The sequence below is a fragment of the Pungitius pungitius genome, chromosome 11 (genome assembly GCF_949316345.1).
Source record: "Pungitius pungitius chromosome 11, fPunPun2.1, whole genome shotgun sequence".
Lineage (NCBI taxonomy): Eukaryota > Metazoa > Chordata > Actinopteri > Perciformes > Gasterosteidae > Pungitius > Pungitius pungitius.
Genome location: NC_084910.1, coordinates 13,945,094 through 13,962,140, shown reverse-complemented (window position 1 = coordinate 13,962,140; position 17,047 = coordinate 13,945,094). Strand labels below are relative to the sequence as shown.

General features: G+C 42.8%; 3 protein-coding genes across 13 annotated transcripts; 1 reads left to right on the top strand and 2 right to left on the bottom strand.

Annotated features, from left to right (window-relative positions):
• Nucleotides 1–130: 130 nt before the first annotated feature.
• Nucleotides 131–2,187, bottom strand: LOC119197277 (glutathione S-transferase kappa 1-like). The gene is made up of 7 exons (XM_037453457.2): nt 1,820–2,187; nt 1,655–1,736; nt 1,293–1,421; nt 1,019–1,164; nt 799–915; nt 611–704; nt 131–503 (listed from the first exon to the last, which is right to left on the bottom strand). Exons 1-7 carry the CDS (start codon nt 1,886–1,888, stop codon nt 454–456), a joined length of 687 nt encoding a protein of 228 aa, XP_037309354.2. The 5' UTR covers nt 1,889–2,187; the 3' UTR covers nt 131–453.
• A 148-nt stretch (nt 2,188–2,335) lies between these two features.
• Nucleotides 2,336–7,738, bottom strand: rap1gapl (RAP1 GTPase activating protein-like). 3 transcript variants are annotated; one of them, XM_062565646.1, is made up of 19 exons: nt 7,235–7,738; nt 7,040–7,093; nt 6,831–6,921; nt 6,607–6,642; nt 6,473–6,520; nt 6,120–6,317; nt 5,931–6,028; nt 5,687–5,765; nt 5,481–5,534; nt 5,304–5,387; nt 5,116–5,216; nt 4,901–5,030; nt 4,631–4,786; nt 4,355–4,426; nt 3,849–3,935; nt 3,605–3,760; nt 3,436–3,519; nt 3,327–3,346; nt 2,336–3,247 (listed from the first exon to the last, which is right to left on the bottom strand). In XM_062565646.1, exons 1-19 carry the CDS (start codon nt 7,303–7,305, stop codon nt 3,163–3,165), a joined length of 1,704 nt encoding a protein of 567 aa, XP_062421630.1. In that variant the 5' UTR covers nt 7,306–7,738; the 3' UTR covers nt 2,336–3,162. The 3 variants fall into 3 exon arrangements, with proteins under 3 accessions (XP_062421630.1, XP_037309265.2, XP_037309266.2); XM_037453368.2 differs by having other exon boundaries at nt 4,631–4,792; nt 7,235–7,735; XM_037453369.2 differs by having other exon boundaries at nt 4,631–4,792; nt 7,040–7,072; nt 7,235–7,733.
• A 1,114-nt stretch (nt 7,739–8,852) lies between these two features.
• casp2 (caspase 2, apoptosis-related cysteine peptidase) lies at nt 8,853–16,515 on the top strand. Of its 9 annotated transcripts, none has more exons than XM_037453379.2 (13): nt 8,853–8,985; nt 9,580–9,743; nt 10,249–10,419; nt 10,510–10,563; nt 10,775–10,957; nt 11,186–11,255; nt 11,597–11,691; nt 11,957–12,139; nt 12,580–12,708; nt 12,811–12,901; nt 13,716–13,916; nt 14,335–14,444; nt 14,569–16,514. In XM_037453379.2, exons 2-13 carry the CDS (start codon nt 9,594–9,596, stop codon nt 14,701–14,703), a joined length of 1,572 nt encoding a protein of 523 aa, XP_037309276.2. In that variant the 5' UTR covers nt 8,853–8,985; nt 9,580–9,593; the 3' UTR covers nt 14,704–16,514. The 9 variants fall into 9 exon arrangements, with proteins under 9 accessions (XP_037309276.2, XP_062421632.1, XP_037309277.2 ...); XM_062565648.1 differs by having other exon boundaries at nt 8,861–8,992; nt 11,600–11,691; nt 14,569–16,515; XM_037453380.2 differs by having other exon boundaries at nt 8,861–8,992; nt 14,569–16,515.
• The last annotated feature ends 532 nt before the right edge of the window (nt 16,516–17,047 follow it).

The window sequence follows — 17,047 nt, the reverse complement described above, 5'->3', positions numbered from 1 at the left end:
TTAAAATAATGAATTAATTTTATAATCATGTGGTATCCAACAATCCATAACCGCATCCCATTTATTTTGGAGAGGGTGGAGTGTATATGGATTTGATCTTTTTTCTGGGAGGAAACTACTGACTCAGGGAGTTATTTAATCAAACCTTTTATTTATAATTCATTCGGATTGTTTAACAGCAGTTTTAAAGTTATTTCAAGCTGGACAAAAAATGGCAGACCAACTGTACCACCACTCAAAGCGCCTGGACAGGCATTCAGTAAAAATACTGAATTAGGTGTTACATCATGTAGAAAATACACATTTTATTTTCATGAATGCACCTTTGTATTTTCATTTAATTCATTTTCATTAGAAATGAAAACAAGAGTATGTGTTTTTTTTTAATAATAGGCACATAATTAATCACTTGGTGACATCATTAGAATGAGAATCTGTTAGAAGCTTGGCATCTCACAGCTTGGAAGCGGACTTGTCAGGCTGAGGTCCCAGCCACTTCTCCCCTGCAACAGAAAACAAATGTGATTGGGCAAATAAGCTGAGACAGTTCTGTAAAGTTTCATTGTAATCTTTCTACTGTCACTTTTGAACTACACGTTGGTCCTCTCACCAATGCAGTGTGCCATGAGCTCAAATCTGTCAGATCCAAAAAACACCTCTGGCTTTCCATTTACGTGGCACACCACAAGAGGGAAGCCAAATGCCTGGGAAGACACAATGGGACAGAATATGGTCATTGCGTTGCGTGGTCTCGTCTCTCTTGCCGGAACCTAGAAATATAACTCAAGTACAACTGACCCCCTGATCAAGAGCATTCTGTGTTGCGCTTTTCAGCTTGTCTTTGATCTCCTTTGAGCTGGACAGCTCCAGCACTTCTTTAATCTCGCTGTCAGACAGTCCTGCTTTCATCGCTGCCTGCAGTAAGAAAAAAAAAAAAAGAAATGTGACAAACCCTGTGGAAACTCTAAACCGTGTTACTTAATCCTTTTAAACGCTGCCATGTTGGGTACACTGGTACCTCTGACAATGAGGACGGTTCTGTGATGTCTTTGTCCTCATTCCAGATCCTTCTCCACAGCTCCCGGGACACGCGCTCCACTTGGTTGTCCCCAAGCTTCTCCCTCTCTTGTACTGCTGTGACAAATCGCATAGCAGCCAAGGAGCCTAGGAGAAGGAAACAAAACATGAACTGAAAACCCCTGCATTACTAGATGCGATGCAATACTACCACGACCATCTTGGTTTAGTCAGTACACTTCGCGGCAATTGTCCCTTCAGACCCTGCTTGGTACCTTTTTGGAACATGGCCTCAAAGGGGTCAGCTGGAGTCTGCAGGGGAACATCAAAATATCCGGACAAGCGGGCCAGATCCTTGCCCATGTACTGGAATTTTTTTGGAACCACACCAGGGGGCTTGTTTCCTGTCATGCAGGATGCACATTGTAGACAATATCAACACAGATAGGAGTCAAAGTCCTTTATTTGAAAAGTTGATGGAAATATAACAACACAATGAAGTGCTCATTATGGGATCATACTAGAATTAGTGATGCATCAATGTGTTTTTTAGCGGGCAAGGAAAGAAATACCTTAGATATTATTACTATATTTGTTTTTTTTCCTTTCTTCGTCACTTTCTCCCCTGATTACTCACCTGACCCTTGCATCACACCACCCAGAAATGCGGGGCGCAGTTTGAGTTCTATGTTCCACACGTTTCTGTAGCGGCACATTATCTAGACACAGACAACCATGCGCGTCAAGCTTTACCCTTTTGTTATTGAAGCTGTCAACCAAAAAAAAAAGAAGAAAACCACACCTCAAAACCAAGCCACGAGTACGGAGACACCACGTCGTAGAAAAACTCGACCACTTTCTTGGATGCCATCTTCAGCTATGCGGCTCTTACTTTTGTTCGAAGTGACACCGAAGTTAAATTTAGAAGTTATCGCGAATCGTCTGTCGGTGCAGCGACGTGTGGGTCGAACTAGTCTGCGATGTGGTAACGTGACTTATCTCATCGCTGTACTTCACGGGCCAATCAGCGCAGATTTAGCTTGACACGTTAGCTGTAAATTAGCTACTGTTAGCTAGAGCTAAAAAACAACAACAGGGATATATAACGTTAATTAGTAACCACGTCTGGCCGCCTGTGGACTGGTAAAACAGACCAACCACCACATTACCGCCCTCCTCTGGCGCAACGGCACAACGTCGACCTTGGATTTCCCCTTCTACCGGGTCTGTTTCTTCTTCCCTGAATTTAAAAGCGGTTGGAAATGCCGTGCGTTCGCTCGTTAGCGACGCCCGATGGTCTGGAATAGGTATTACACAGTGTCATAGTTTTCCAAATTTAAATTTACGACCTCCTTTGTTAGAAAGTGTCGTTTTGACCGTAGATGTAAGTACAACTTAGGTACTTCTTCTTTAGGCCTATGCTACGTTTGAAAGCAAAAATAATTCTCTTTTTTTCTTTATTATTTATCTACATATTGTGTGGTACATTTTATAAATATATTTAATATAAATAATTACACAAAATAAATCTAATTATATAATAATTAATTGCTCATAAAACGTTTATTTTACTTATGTAACATTTGAATGCAGAGTTTTGCTCAATGTATTTTCACATGTTTACACAAAATATATTTTTGCATTACAAGTATATATTCTTCCTCCTCTCTTTTGTTTCCTTTAACATTCAGTTCAACATATTTTTTCTTAAATTGTCAATATCTACCATATTTATAATAATCATTTCTTCCTATATAACAAAACAAGACTCACTCCCATGTTTGCTAATCTTAAATTAATTTCCTCTGCTTTTCCAAACTGTGTCTCTTCCCGACGTCATGTCTCTACTTCCATCATTTTTTGAAGTAAAACCGTTTTATTGACAAGGACCTAGCAAAGTCCAAACTTAAATCATTTTACTTTTTCAGGTAGTTTTATATCTTTAACATGTCTCTGTTATACAATTTAACATAGTTAATGTAAAATAGCAATGCTATGACGTGCAGTAAAATAATTATATTCACATAAATACTATTTACTTTTACATTCTATTTACATTGAAGCCATCCGGCTGATAATAAAGCAGTAATTGCCTGGCAATATCTATTTATTTTAACATTTAAATCTACAAATGTCTATTTCCTTTTATGTTTCTTCCTGAGGGCTTGCTTGATCTTTAAGTTCAGTCGACCCCAAACTGTCAGCAGAGAGATGTCCTGGAGATTTGTCACTGAAAAACAAAAAACAAAACCAATACTATTTCTTTGTAGTTCAAAACCTACAAAAGTTAAAATGATCAGAGGCCTTACCCCTCTCCGTCTTTATCTGTCTGCAAAGGAAGTTAAGAGGGACATTAGCTCACACTTTCTAATAAGTAGTTATTCAGTCAAATGTTTAAATCTCAGTGTAACTTTTTACCTTTGGTTTCTGTGATGCACTTCCACTCGTCTTTCTGGTTACCCCAAGAGTCTCGAAAGAGTGACTTCGCACTCTAATGGCTCTCTAATGACGGAGGTTTAGAGGGGGGGGAAATAGTAGTCATTAATGGCACAGTACTTCTCGACCATGAGCCCAACATGTACGGTACCTTGAAGTTTTCAATGAATCCTCCAGTCCCCTCAGAGACCCCCCGTGCACCCTCAGAAGATGGGCGAGCAGACAGGGAGGGATTTCCCATCATGCACTTGGAACGGGTGGCGAGTTCAACCTGCAGGCTCTCTAGAAGCAACGAACGCGTGCGGAGCTTTGTATGGGAGAAGGGACAGTAGAGCACACACAGCAGGAGGAAATCACAGCTCGGACAAACAAATGAAAAAATAATCTTCCTCTACCTCTAGTCTGCTGAATCGTTGAGCCTTGTAGCAGGAAATCTCTGCATTGATGAGTTTAGTCAGAAGGAATTCTCTCAGTAGGGAACACTGAAAGACAGGACAGAGGAAACAGAGCTTCCTTAGTATTTCATGTGTACTGTGGAGTCATACTGGTGGATGATCCAAAGTTTGTTCAGGAGACAACATGCCGATGGAGAGAAAAAGATAAGGATACACCATTAGCTTGATGATGTGCCAATTCCATGTGTAGGTTACTAGATACTTGACCAGTAGCACAATAATCTATAATAAGTAATCAGCATTTCTATGAAATATTATATCAACACAATGCTCTCACACAATTCAATGTAGAAGCTGCTCTATGAAACTAAAAAAGTGTATTAAATCTAATCGTGAAGTTTAGATTAGTCACTAGTCAGACAGCAAAGAAAAATATCCCGCAATTTAAAAGTTGGATTTCTTGAAGCATTAAGATAAAGGAAAACAACTTTTGAGTGGTCTCTTACATCGGTGAAGACAGGGGGATCCGGGAGGGACGGACCAAAGGGGGGGACGTCCTCTCTGGCTGTAATGGACACCTGTGAAGCCGACAAAAGAATATTAGACTGATATTAGCTCATAGCTGTATAGGCATTTGTGTTTGTTTCTTCTGATTGAAATAGCAATGGTTGTCATTTAACCTTTGATAAGACACCCTCATCAAAATATATTATTTAGGATAAACAAAAAGATATGAGCATTTGCATTAATAGGGATGATAAATTTCACTGCTCTTCAATTACCCGGTAGGCCGTTTTACCCGTGTCCTCTGGACCCGGAGTCCTCCGGACCACCAGGAAACAGTGCAGGAAGTGAGACTTGATAACGTCAGATAAAAAGGGGGTTTGGCCCTCCTGATAGACCAAAGCTACAATGTCATTGCCGATGTGTCTTTTTCTCTGTAACTGCGAAAGGGGGGGGGGGGGGGGGGGGGGAGAAAAGAGAAAATAGTGTGTCAACGTCTCGGTTTTCCCGAGGCATCGCAGAGGGGACGCAGTGTGACGGAGGCCGACCTGCTGCGGGTCGCCCTCTGTGAACGGCAGTTTAGTTGCAACGTGGAACATGATTTCCCGGCCACGAAAGGAAGTAACGACGGCTTCCCTTCCTGTCTGACCGTGACACACATCCAGTCCTCCCCTGAATCTGAGAAAAGAGAACGAGGAGCAAGAAATCATGTGATGTTGCATCATTCGCAGGGGCTGTACAACATCAACGTGGTAAACTTTACCCGGCGAAGCCTTGCAGTTGAATCGTCTCTCCCAAAATAGAGAGGAGCTCTTTAAACTCTTCACTTTCCTCAGTGTTGCAAAGAATGTCTTCCTCTGTGAACTAGAGAGAGATGGAGGTTGTCTGAGTTGAATAATGTACCTTCAGTCCTCTCATTGAATGCTTGCAGCTTTCTGCAGGGTTTCTTACCTGCCCGTTCTTTTGGTACAAAATGCCAAACTTGAAATTAGGAGACACTCTGTGTTCATCAAACGTAGTTATGAGTTCTGGAGCCTGAGGGACGAGCGAGAGAGGGAGGTGAGCTACGGGGGGATTTGAGAGAAGTGGCGGTATGCTTTTGGGCTATTGGTCATTTCAGAGCGTTACCTTTAGGTAGCTGACCACTTCAAATTTTGAGACAGTCACTCTATCGCAGAGCATCTAGAGAACGCAAGTCATTTTATAGAGTTAGTAACATTTATCAAGCACAGTACTGCAAATAGCTTCATAGGTTTTAATGCTTCAATAAAAATTAAAGTTAATAATTTAGTACTTGGTTATGAATATTTTTTCTACAATAAGTCGTTGAATACCTTTGCTAACTCAACAGCAGATGGGATGTTGGGGAAAAGAGAGACAGAGAAAACTCCATGAAGAGAGCACTCCTTCATTCTGTGGGGTAAGAAAAAGGATTTGAATCGAGGTTGCAGCAACACTCAGTTTTAAATGGAGGGAAACCTGAAGGAAAACCATGATGCTCTGAGAAAGGCTTCCCGTTGCAGCTTGGGTTCATCAAACATTGTCTTGTAGGTGAGTAAATTGTAATTTGAGCTCAACCTCAGAATCACCCGCAGCTTGCTCTCCTCTTCCTCCAAACGCACGGAAAGAACCAGAGGCCCCAGCGACGGATCCACGGCCGTGAACGAGTGATGGTACTGAAGTCAACCGAAGAAGAGTCAGCGTGAGTCCAGGACAAGATCGCACACTCCTCGAGACTTTAGACAGGGGGAGTGGGGGGGGGCTTACCCGTGAGCGGAAGAACTCGTGGTAGATTCTGGCCTCCGCGTCTCTCTCCATGATGTCGTAGCTCTCTGGATCGAGGCCGTGGCACGAGGAGGTGGGACTCACATCCGCCAGCCTCTCCAGGGGGGGGTCTATCCAGTAGCCCCCCAGCTTCGGAGAGAGGATGAGCGGCAGTTCTCCACCTATCGTCAGAAGCCGAGACTAAAATAGACACAAAGGAGCAGCTAATGATGATGTTGTTTCTGTTTTTTTGGGGGGGAAACAAATGTCACGGCGTTCCCAGAAAGGTCGCAGCCCACACACACACACACACACACACACACCTGGATATAGAGTCAACACTGAGGATGACTCACCTTCAGAGGAAGAGGGAATTCACACCGCTGCTCATCGATCCTGCTGCCCTGATGGACGAGGGGAGCATCGATAAGATGACGAGAAACTTCTCCGAACACACGCACTGCACAAGATCAATGGCGCTGTAACTCACCTGCAGCTTTTCAATGATTTCAAAAAACTCTGTGTCCTGATACGAAACGACAAGCAACAGACGTCAGACACAAAGGCAGACGCAGAGAAAGGGAAGGAGAAATGTGGAGAAAGAGGAACATGTCAAACAGTTGCGAATGGGAACTTTTTGGAAATGCAGGATGTTTAAAACAGAATATGTTTCATTGTATAAGAGGGGAAGGTTGGGAATGATAACGATATCACCCTCTGGTTGCTGCTGGCAGAGCGGGAAGGCTGTCTGTCCCTGGGGGGCGAGTCCAGGATGTCCAGTATGTTTCCCTCAGCAGATTCGGGTCTGCAGTAACAGGTGGATTAGCAGCACAATTGATCACTTCTCCTTCAGGTCTTATTTTTGACATCAAAGCTTGAGCTCGAAACAGATGCTTGATGCTTGATTGGGAACCAAACCTCACCTCGTCTCATCCCCGCATGTGTGTCCGTCCACACTGTAAACAAGGAAGTGAGAACTACTCGAAGAAGAAAACGGATCATCTTATACAGACAAGATTACCTTTACCAAAAAATATACTTATTTTTCAGCACATGTAAGTAAACAATTAAGATGAAAATATTTGGACTAATCTTAGACAAACAGTGACTTTACTCACCTTCCATACGGCTCAAAAGTGAAACTTCTCTTTCTGGAGGAAGACATGTCATTCCTCTTTTCTCTCTCCATGGCTCAGCTGTGAATGTTTTCACATGCCAGTTTACTACCTAGTCAATCAGGTCTGTCTAAGGTTGAATTAATTCACTCTGTCATTCTGTCACTCCTCTTTCTCTCTGCCCCCCTGCCTCTCACTCATTTAAGCTCCCTTTTCCTCCCCCTGTCCTGCTGTCAGCCAGACATTGAGCATTAACCCGCTCATGGTCGCAGGTGCAGCGGCCGCCATGGACCATTGAACGGACGCGGTCCGGCGGCTGCATGCCATCGATCCTCCTGCTTTAATAAACACACTTGTGGTGTTTTCTCAGCCCGACTGAACTTAAAGATAGACTTGTAAATAAATAAATCAATGGGGGAGGCAATTTCTCCCGGACCTGTTACCCTTTGAGTCAGTAACGATCATCAATTATTGACAGCACACACAGCGAGTGTGAGGAGGTAGACAGCAGGGGTGGGTGAAGTGGAGGCCTGACAGGGAGAGAGAGAGAGAGAGAGAGAGAGAGAGAGAGAGAGAGAGAGAGAGAGAGAGAGAGAGAGAGAGAGAGAGAGGGAGAGAGGGAGAGAGAGAGAGAGGGAGAGATAGAGGGAGGGAGAGAGAGGGTGTCACACACGATCCAAATGATATGCAGGTTACACAGAGAGTTGGATCGTTGGTTCCCAAGATAAATATAAAGCGTTGTTAGATAATTTATGGGACAGGAAAGAGGAAAAAACAAAGTTCAGCCACACAAACTTAATATTTGGGAATTTGATCAGATAAAAATATTAGGAAATATTAGAGAATTTGACTGTTTAGAGCTTCAAGCGGACATGTCAATGAAATCATGTGAGCCATTTAGAGGTTTTAATCAACCTATTGAACTCTTTTCATAAAGTTTGCAACGACTGCTATCAGCGGCATAGAATTACAGCAAAACGGAGCGTTTGAAATACCTGCATTTTTAAAGGGTGACAAGATTAAACAGAGATTTTATATTATCAGCAAAACTGATTTTATAACGGTGCAAAATAAAAATGTAGAGATATTTTTTTAATACATTGATCTGCCTTAGGAAAAGTATTTTATTACTGTATCACATGACTGATTGTGCATATTGCCATGTGGAATCACATCATTTTTACAAATGCATTAATGGATATTTTGCAATGTACATCATATTTATACAACAAGGCAGACAGCTATCAATAAAGAAGTATATCTAATTACGCATGACGTTGCTATTTGTCAATATTGTATGTGGTTGTATTAATTGACTAGTAATGAACACTTTTAATACCTGGCGACCAGATACTCTTAACTAGCAAAAGTATGCATAAATAACATGACGATCCAGAATTGTGAACTTCATTTGACACAACTCTGAGTGGCATCTCTTTTTTTGTGTGACTTTTCCTTGAACAGTCCGAACGCCACTTGAATCACGTGACTATCAACCGTTTGAACCGTTGATGGAGCGGTAACTCTCTGTAAAAACGTCGGTGATTGGAGACTTTTAACGTCACTCACAGTATATCCTGCTCTCATTGGTCGGAATTAAATACAACAACTTTGTAGTCCTTCTCGCCGCACTGATACCCCGCGGAAGTTGGTTTATAGAGAGAGGACGGGATGTTATTAATTTCTCTGAAATAGTGTGAAACACGTAGACATTTTCCCGGGCGTTTTTATTCTGTTGCAGAAACAGAGAAACGGTAAGAGGTATGTTTTGAAGGAATTGCATTTTGCCCACTTTAATGCTAGAGAAAGAGGTAACGAAGTGGGCTAGCTACATTAGCTAGCTAGCATTGGGAATTAGCTTCGGACGTTTGACTGTCAGAATAAGTTCCCGACTGCCGCTCTTATCGTTTTGTTCATAACTTAGCTTTCCACATAAATATGCACATACAGGTATTTTCCTTGCATGCAAACGGGCGTTATAACCTTACGTCTCCATTGTTCAGCTGGAATTGTTGGTGTTTTTATTTGGCTGAAAGAAACATTATATTATCAACGTTATTCTCATTCAAAGGACATTTTTAAATAGTTTGTGATAAGCGAACGGATGTATTTCGTTTAATAATTTAGCGACACGTCCAAATGTGACAGCCTAGCAACAACGAAGCGTATAACAAAAATGTATCGTTGCCATCTGAAGAAATAAAATGAAAATATCACACAGTAACGTGTTATGTATTACTAAGGCGCTGGATTTGTTTACATGCCTGTCAATACATTATAGACCTTATTTCCTGTTTGACGTGAGTTGTTTTGGAGCTTCACGTGTCTCGTATCTGTCCTTTGTGCAGTCTGTTGGAGCAAAATGTTGGAGTGTGGCATGCTGGACCGTGACAAACTGACTCTCAAGACGTGCTCCAAGATTCTCTGCAAACAGCTGGTGGTGGATGAGCTGCTCATTCAGTCCTTGCAAGCAGACGAGATCCTAACCGAGGCCATGGCAGAGAACATCATGGTAAGTCAACACTCATACAAGGATATCTTTTCATTTACACCATAACTGTTAGAGACACCTGATAAGATAGCTGTCAATACAATGGTAAAGGTTATGGGTATTTTTCCCGTCCAGGGTGACGAGATATGATTATGTTGTAAAGCGCCAGATGCTTTCACGTCTTTAGGCCTTAGATTTAGACCAGATTTTGAATTGCTCCAAATCATAATGCTTTAGTTCTAGATGTTACTAACTTTAGTCTTGCATGTGTAATGTTATATTTCACCCTAACTGATATTACAGGTTACCCTTTTTAAGCTTTTTAACCGTTTCTGATTTATCGCTATTGCTGATCGTAGTGTGAATGTTGTAACCTTAAATAAACACACTAACTTCGTTACCTCTTTCTCTAGCATTAAAGTGGGCAAAATGCAATTCCTTCAAAACATACCTAAATAGAAGGTTCTATTAAATTCAATGTTTGTTAGTGACTTTGCGTTTCCTTGTCGGTCGCCCTCTACTTCAGGCTGCGCAAACATCCCAGAAACGAAGCTGGTGTTTACTACTACTCTTACCAAAGCGGGGACCCAGAGCCTTTAGCAGCTTCTGTTCAGCTCTTCAAGAAACTCAGCAGCAGCACCTGTATGAACTGCTAACACAATCTTCAGAAAAAGATGGCAAAGAGACACCGGGAGTGGTGAGTTAGCACTTAATCAAACACCACACACAGAATACACAGAAGATTCCTCCTAGACTTAGTGCAGTTCCTCGTCTGTTTTGTGCTCAGAGATTTCGGCCTGAGGAAGAGCCAGTCATGCCGACAATTGAAAAGAAAAGAGAGGTGAGGAGGGTGCTTAAAAACTCTCAACCAGGATTACACCCGTCATTTTCACTAATGATATTTTTGAAATACCTAGACAGAACAAAAGCTAATGTCTGGAGAGTTTTGTATCGTTTGTTAGGGCATTTTATGAGGTTTCATAACTGTCAGCTCTTGTATGCATTCTTACAGTTTGAAAGGCAGTATGCTCCAGTTAAATGCTCTTCCTCAGACATCCTCAGTAGACAGAGAAGATAACAGTGGGGTGAGCAGCAGCTCATCATACCCTGTCCAAACCTTGGAAAGCTGTCTGCCCTCAGAGTCACCATTCAGACGATTGGTCCCAATCAGTGAGGAAGACAGAAAGCCAGAGAGACAGGGGACGAAGAGAAGAAGAGAAGATAAGCAGGCAGATGTGAGACTTACAAACATCATCCTACCTTTTGTTAGACAACCAGATGCCCCGATGAGGTAGTCAGACAGCAGGCAGTAGGTGGCATGATTGTTAAGCTAGGAGTGCATGGGTCATTTTCCCACAAGCAACCACTGCTGCCACAGCAAATAACAATCATGCCTATTACCTGTGTTCATTTTGTTTTCGTTAAGTGGTCAGTAAGAATTTGTTCATGATTTTTATTTACAGAGGTTCATTGACTCTTCTCTCCCACTTCCCACTCAAGAAGTCGTTGCTGCCAAGAGAGCAAGGACACAGGGTGAGTGGTGTTGCAGTTTGGCCTATACTCGGGTCAAAATAAGTTTCTCCATATCTAATGTTGCTGTCATTGTCAATATTTACCGTTTCCATGGAAACCGGGGGTGGCGTCTGTTGAAATAGACGGGTGATTGAGTTTGAGAGTATAAGAGCTCTGTTGCTCTAGCCTTCTACCAATGTCGGTACCTACAGTCCCTGAGAGTGAGTCATTCAGCGCTTTGTTGTACAAAGCTTGTCGCATAACTGCTGCCGGGAGCAAACAATGATGCGAAAAGTGGTTCAGCATTTGTCGTCACAGCAAGCAGAGTTTGTGCTCATGTGTTTCTGTGCTTGTGTGTACAGCAGAATCCATGGAGTTCAGTCTGGATGCGGACAGTCCCATTAACACTCCTGTACTCCCTTGCTCTCCTGACTTCTATCTTTCAAACTGCCACCAGGTAAACTACTTCTCTTTACCAGGTCAGCAACTTGCAGAGACTAAAGATATGCTTTGCCTCTCACCTTTTTGAGAAGTGCATGTGCTCACACAATACAAGTCAGTATAGAGCTCTAGCCGCAGATCAGAATACAGTGGAGTAATTGAAGGTTGTCTATTTGTAAAACCAATTGTAGAAAAATATAATATGCACAAGCATGGTGTTAAAGCTGTTTTATAGAGACATTCCTTTACCATGCTTCGTTGTTTTGTCTCTTGCTCTCCAGTCTTACCGAATGAATTCCTCCCCTCGTGGTTTCGCTCTGGTGATTAGTAACGTGACCTTTGATCCTTGTGCTGCGCCTGACCTTGACCCTCGGAAAGGAGGTGAGGTTGATGAGGAGGTCCTCAGGAAGGTCTTCACTGAGCTGGACTACGTTCTCACAGTCCACAGAGACCTCACTGCTCAGGTAACACACAAGCAACGCAGGCCCAAAACCCATTTACAGGGTGTCAAACACAAACCAGTCATGGTATTTTATTGACAAAGCTAGAAAAGAAAGTAATAACAACCTGTAGACCTTACCTAATTAATCGTTTTGGATAAAACGAATGATTTAGCAGGTTTTTTTCTTTCTTTTTAGCTCAGGTTCAATTTTAGTCCAGGTATTGTAACGTAATCCAAATAGCGAATGCACTCTTTTTTTCATTTTAGTGCACTGGAATTTCGGCAATATTGAAAAAATATATACGATCAACATTAAAATATAGTATGCTATGCTTGGTCATATCGCCTATTCCTAAATTCAAACTCCTCTTTGTAATCACATGACTGTCTTGTTAGCCTCTTTAAAAACAAAATGTAATCAGTTTTAGCCTCAATGTAGCTGATTCTTTATCCTGTGATTAGGGCATGAAGGCGTGCATTGAGGAATTTAGTCGTCGACCTGGTCACCAAACAATGGACAGCTGTGTGGTGTGTCTGCTCTCCCATGGAGTGGAAGGAGCTATTTATGGTACAGACGGACGGCTCCTGCAGGTGTTTTTTGTTTGGACTTTTTCTGAGTTTATGTATATGATGTTATTTATATATCATCTTCCAGATTCCAGACATGTAACATTGTCACTTATTGCTTTTCAGCTGGACTGGGTGTTTGAGTCCTTTGACAATGCGCACTGTCCCCTGCTGCAGAACAAGCCGAAGATGTTTTTCATCCAGGCCTGTCGAGGAGGTAAGGCTCTCGATCTGTTTCTGTACACTCCTCTATCCCTATTTATTATTGACATATATATAAATATATATATATGTACATACGTCACACACTTTCATTCGTGACAGCATTCACAAGACCAGATGTTTTCTTTGTTCTCTTCCTGGCCGGTGACAACATAAAACTACACAGTGCCAGATGTTGATTGTGTGATAGTTATGACTATTTAGTTATAATATGTTCGATTTTGTTCAACAGCAGTTAGACTATAGTTCATCAACATGTAATTAATCTGTGACTTAACCAGTATCCCAGCTAATTACTCCCTCTTTGTGATGATGAGATGGTCTGATGGTACGGCCCTAACAAATCGTCAGACCCCTAAGGAACAATCCTAATAATCACTGTCTCACGCCCCCTCGCTCCACTACCATTATATGTGATAGTCCACTGCTTTTGCAAATAGCCAAAGTGAAAACCCGTAGGATTCATTGTGCCCTCTACAGCACAGGCGGTAAAAAGCTTTCTCGTAAGGCTCTCTCAGAAACTTGTATCTACAAAAAAATGTGTAGTGCTCTATGCCAAAATATATAAATACTTCAAAGAATCCTGTAAAGGAGTTTTAAGATCCACACTGAAATCAACTATAGCGATGAGTTATTCCACTGAGAAACTTCCATCAAACCTTTTTTGTTAAGTATGTAGTGAGTGAACTCCGTCCGAGGCAGACGCCCCCACACAATCAATACAAGTACGAGACAATAGGAAAAAAACGAACTAAAGTGTCAAATAAACGGTTAGACATTAGCTAAATTGAAACTTTCTTGTGCTGCAGAGGAGATGGACTGTGGAGTGGAGCAGATGGACGGGCCAGGGAGAACCTGCTCACCAAGCTGCGAACAGCGGGATGCAGGGAGGGAGGGACAAGGGGATGCGAGCGCCAGACAAAGTGGGGACATGCGGAGGACCAGGATCAAACTACCGCAGCGGTCTGACATGATCTGCGGCTTTGCATCTCTCAAAGGTCAGAGCATTTGTAAGTCCGTCCCTTTTGCTACTCTGGGGTGGAATTATGTATCTGCAAGTGTGTATAATCCGAAGTTTAAAGGGTCTACGCACGTCAAATTCTGTTTGCAATTTTTGTAAGTACTACAGCATGTGTGGGGAACCCCCCCCCCCCCCCCCCCCCCGCCACATAAAAGCCTTTTGTGTCACCGGATTGTGTCGAATAAATTACCTTAATTGATGTCACTTGAGTCACTATTGCATGGGGCTAAAAAGTACAAGATTTGAAATACCAGTGTGACTTCAAATAGTCAATATCAATGGCTCTACTGCAGTTTCTGTGTTATGAAAATAGCAAACACAACAAAAGCTCGGTCTCCCAGCATCGCATATCAAATATTTTGTATTAATATTAAACCTTTTGTTGGTTTGATCTCTTCCTCTTCAAGGCACAGCAGCCATGCGGAACACCAAGAGGGGATCCTGGTTTGTCCAAGAACTCAACAAAATGCTGCGCCACCGTGCCAGGGACACGCACCTCGCAGACATCATGGTGCAGGTAAACATTAGTCTCATTCCCATTACCGCATGCACTGGGTAAAATAGGCTAACCTGTTCAGTAAACTAGTTCATGACTTTACTCTTCCTCACTTTAACCCTATTCCCCTTCTGTCTGTCTCCAGGTCAACAGGCACATAAAGGAGCGGGAGGGTTACGCTCCTGGCACCGCCCACCATCGCTGCAAAGAGATGTCAGAGTTCACCAGCTCATTATGCAAAGACCTCTACCTTTTCCCCAAGTACCAGTCCCAGTATTGATACATGCAAATATATCCACACACAGATTAACACATCAACACACACGCTTCACACATTCCTAGCATTGAAACTCTTTTTAATAAGCCACACTACGCTCCATTCCCCTCTATTAATGCAACACACTCACATTCCTCCTTTACAACTTCACATCCAAAAAGATTTGTTCATTCATATTTCTCTGTAATCACTGCGTTCTCAGACACGCACAGACACACAGAAAAGAGCGAGCTGATCGCTGATCTACGTGTACTCGGATATGGGCAGTTTGTTTGCATACCACTTACTCGTGCATCTGTGTGTCTGCATCTATGCCAGTTACAAGGTTTATTTGGTAATCCTTTTTAATCAGAGACAGAATCCTCCTTTGTTCTCTTACTGCACAGCTATGTTGAGGTTTCACTCTTTTTAAGATGTATTTTGTACGCAGATCTATTTTTGTGGATTTATTTTATACAAAACTGTTTTTATAAGGATTTTTAAGCCCATTCTTTCCACCTGTATATAATGTTCATTATAAGTTGAGACCCTTTCTTGTTTTTAGTATAGTGGCCGATAGAGGGCAGCACAGCAGAGACAAATGCATTTTTACGTCTCTTTCATCCCCATATTTCCAGTTTGCTTGCAGACAGATGTTATTTTAGGCATAGATTGCTAAAGTGATGATGAAACTGTAAATCTCTTCAGCAGGTTTTGACTTGTTCCCTTCAATATTTTCCCTTTTTGAAGAGGGGAAAAAAAATCTATACGGCTGCTTCAAAATGAGACCTCGAATTGTTTGTCATTTATTTTTTAGCTTTGTTTGTGGATGCTCCATCAGGAAAATTCAGCTTTTTGACTTTAAACTTCATAAAGGGCACCCACTGTAAATTCACTTTATATCTTTTCCTGTCAGGGTGGTGTGCCTTCAGGGGCACGTGGTGCTACTTGTGGTGGCCATACGCCTACATTGTGAACTCTGACCTTTGTGCTGTCTCCGATTCCTGTCACAATATTGTGTCTTCCTGTGGGTGGGAGCTGCACCTTTAGTGAGTCCTAATACAGTTTATGTGGTGTTGTACTGTATCTAATACAGTAGAGATCAAACATGCATTTCATATGTCTTCCATAAACTATTTTCTTTTTGTTTTCATTTTTACCTGACAGCCTGTGCCAAATGAGGATGGTCTATTAGATGCATTCATGACCACTGAGCTTTCCTTAATATGTTGTATCTCTTTGGTACACTGAGAGACATTCGTTTCTCAACGCTGTGCAAGTGTTTCCCAGAAAAGGCCCCGATCAGACGATCTGTGTTCAGATCCGACAGTGTTGTAGTTTCCCCTTTTTGCAGTACTTACTTGAACACAAACATTGGAGTAGTAAAAAGGGTGGCACTCCTACAGGGAGGCACAGTTTTGAAGGTTGATATTTGCTGCCAAGCTTTTCCGAGGTGCAAGGTGGAGGGGGGGGCGGGAGAGATATTGTTTCTGTCGACACCAATGACTGCCAAATGTTCTTTACAATAAACGGGCCGTGGTTGTGAACCATGTCCAACTGCTGTTGTTTTCTTGCATCTGCAAAAGCACGCTCCACTTCATTTCCTCCTCCTTGTTGCCGTGTTTGCGTGTGTTATTGCCGGTGGTCTGTGTCCCCAGGTGTAGTGTAACTGTCTCCCCGCTATTCCGCTGCGCTCAGGTCTCTCTCTCTCGCTCTCTCTCCATGCTGCGAGCGGGACGTATGTATCGCTCACACTGCCTGCTGCCCGGTGATAATGTTCAGATAGTGTATCAGATAGAGGCCCAGCCAGCTGTCAGCAGTCATTCTCCTCTGACACACACACACACACACACACACACACACACACACACACACACACACACACACACACACACACACACACACACACACTCGGGCGGGCAGAGTAACACATTTCTGTTGGCCTCCGGTGTAGCTGTGAGATTAGGCTGTCATGCGCTGTCGTGTGGACCACAAAGCGGGGCGGGGTTAAGGGGGATCTGTGTGAGTCGGTGTGACTTTGTGGTCGTCATAATGGCCGCCCGTCTCCTCAGGCCTGAGAGGTGGAACCAGAGGACGAGTTGGTCGAGATCCTCTCGTTTCTCCCTGGGATGCGGAGCAGCAGACGCCAAACCAGCTTTTGCTGAATCGTGTGCAGCGCAAGTGGGCTCGGCTCCCCTCAGCCTGCTGGAGATGTTCAGCAACATGGCCGTCACGTTCCCAGCTTTGCAGCGGCTCACACAAACATTTTGGGAGGCTTATTTAACAGTGAGCGGGCACATTCAGGGTGAATTTATTTCCTCCCTATGGAGGGCGGCTGTGTGTGTGTGTGTGGGGGGGGGGGATTGCA

Bases quoted from the DNA above. Each gene is read 5' to 3' on its own strand.
- rap1gapl (XM_037453368.2), bottom strand. From the start codon at position 7,305: ATGGAGAGAGAAAAGAGGAATGACATGTCTTCCTCCAGAAAGAGAAGT. The intron at 4,793-4,900 runs GTCGGCCTCCGT...CCCCTTTCGCAG, and splicing joins CAGAGGGCGACCCGCAGCAG to TTACAGAGAAAAAGACACAT. The intron at 3,248-3,326 runs GTAAGGCCTCTG...TTTGTTTTTCAG, and splicing joins ACAGATAAAGACGGAGAGGG to TGACAAATCTCCAGGACATC.
- LOC119197277 (XM_037453457.2), bottom strand. From the start codon at position 1,888: ATGGCATCCAAGAAAGTGGTCGAGTTTTTCTACGACGTGGTGTCTCCG. The intron at 1,737-1,819 runs GTGTGGTTTTCT...GTCTGTGTCTAG, and splicing joins ACTCGTGGCTTGGTTTTGAG to ATAATGTGCCGCTACAGAAA. The intron at 705-798 runs GTCAGTTGTACT...GTGTCTTCCCAG, and splicing joins AGAATGCTCTTGATCAGGGG to GCATTTGGCTTCCCTCTTGT.
- casp2 (XM_037453380.2), top strand. From the start codon at position 9,594: ATGTTGGAGTGTGGCATGCTGGACCGTGACAAACTGACTCTCAAGACG. The intron at 11,692-11,956 runs GTAAACTACTTC...CTTGCTCTCCAG, and splicing joins ATCTTTCAAACTGCCACCAG to TCTTACCGAATGAATTCCTC. The intron at 12,140-12,579 runs GTAACACACAAG...TCCTGTGATTAG, and splicing joins ACAGAGACCTCACTGCTCAG to GGCATGAAGGCGTGCATTGA.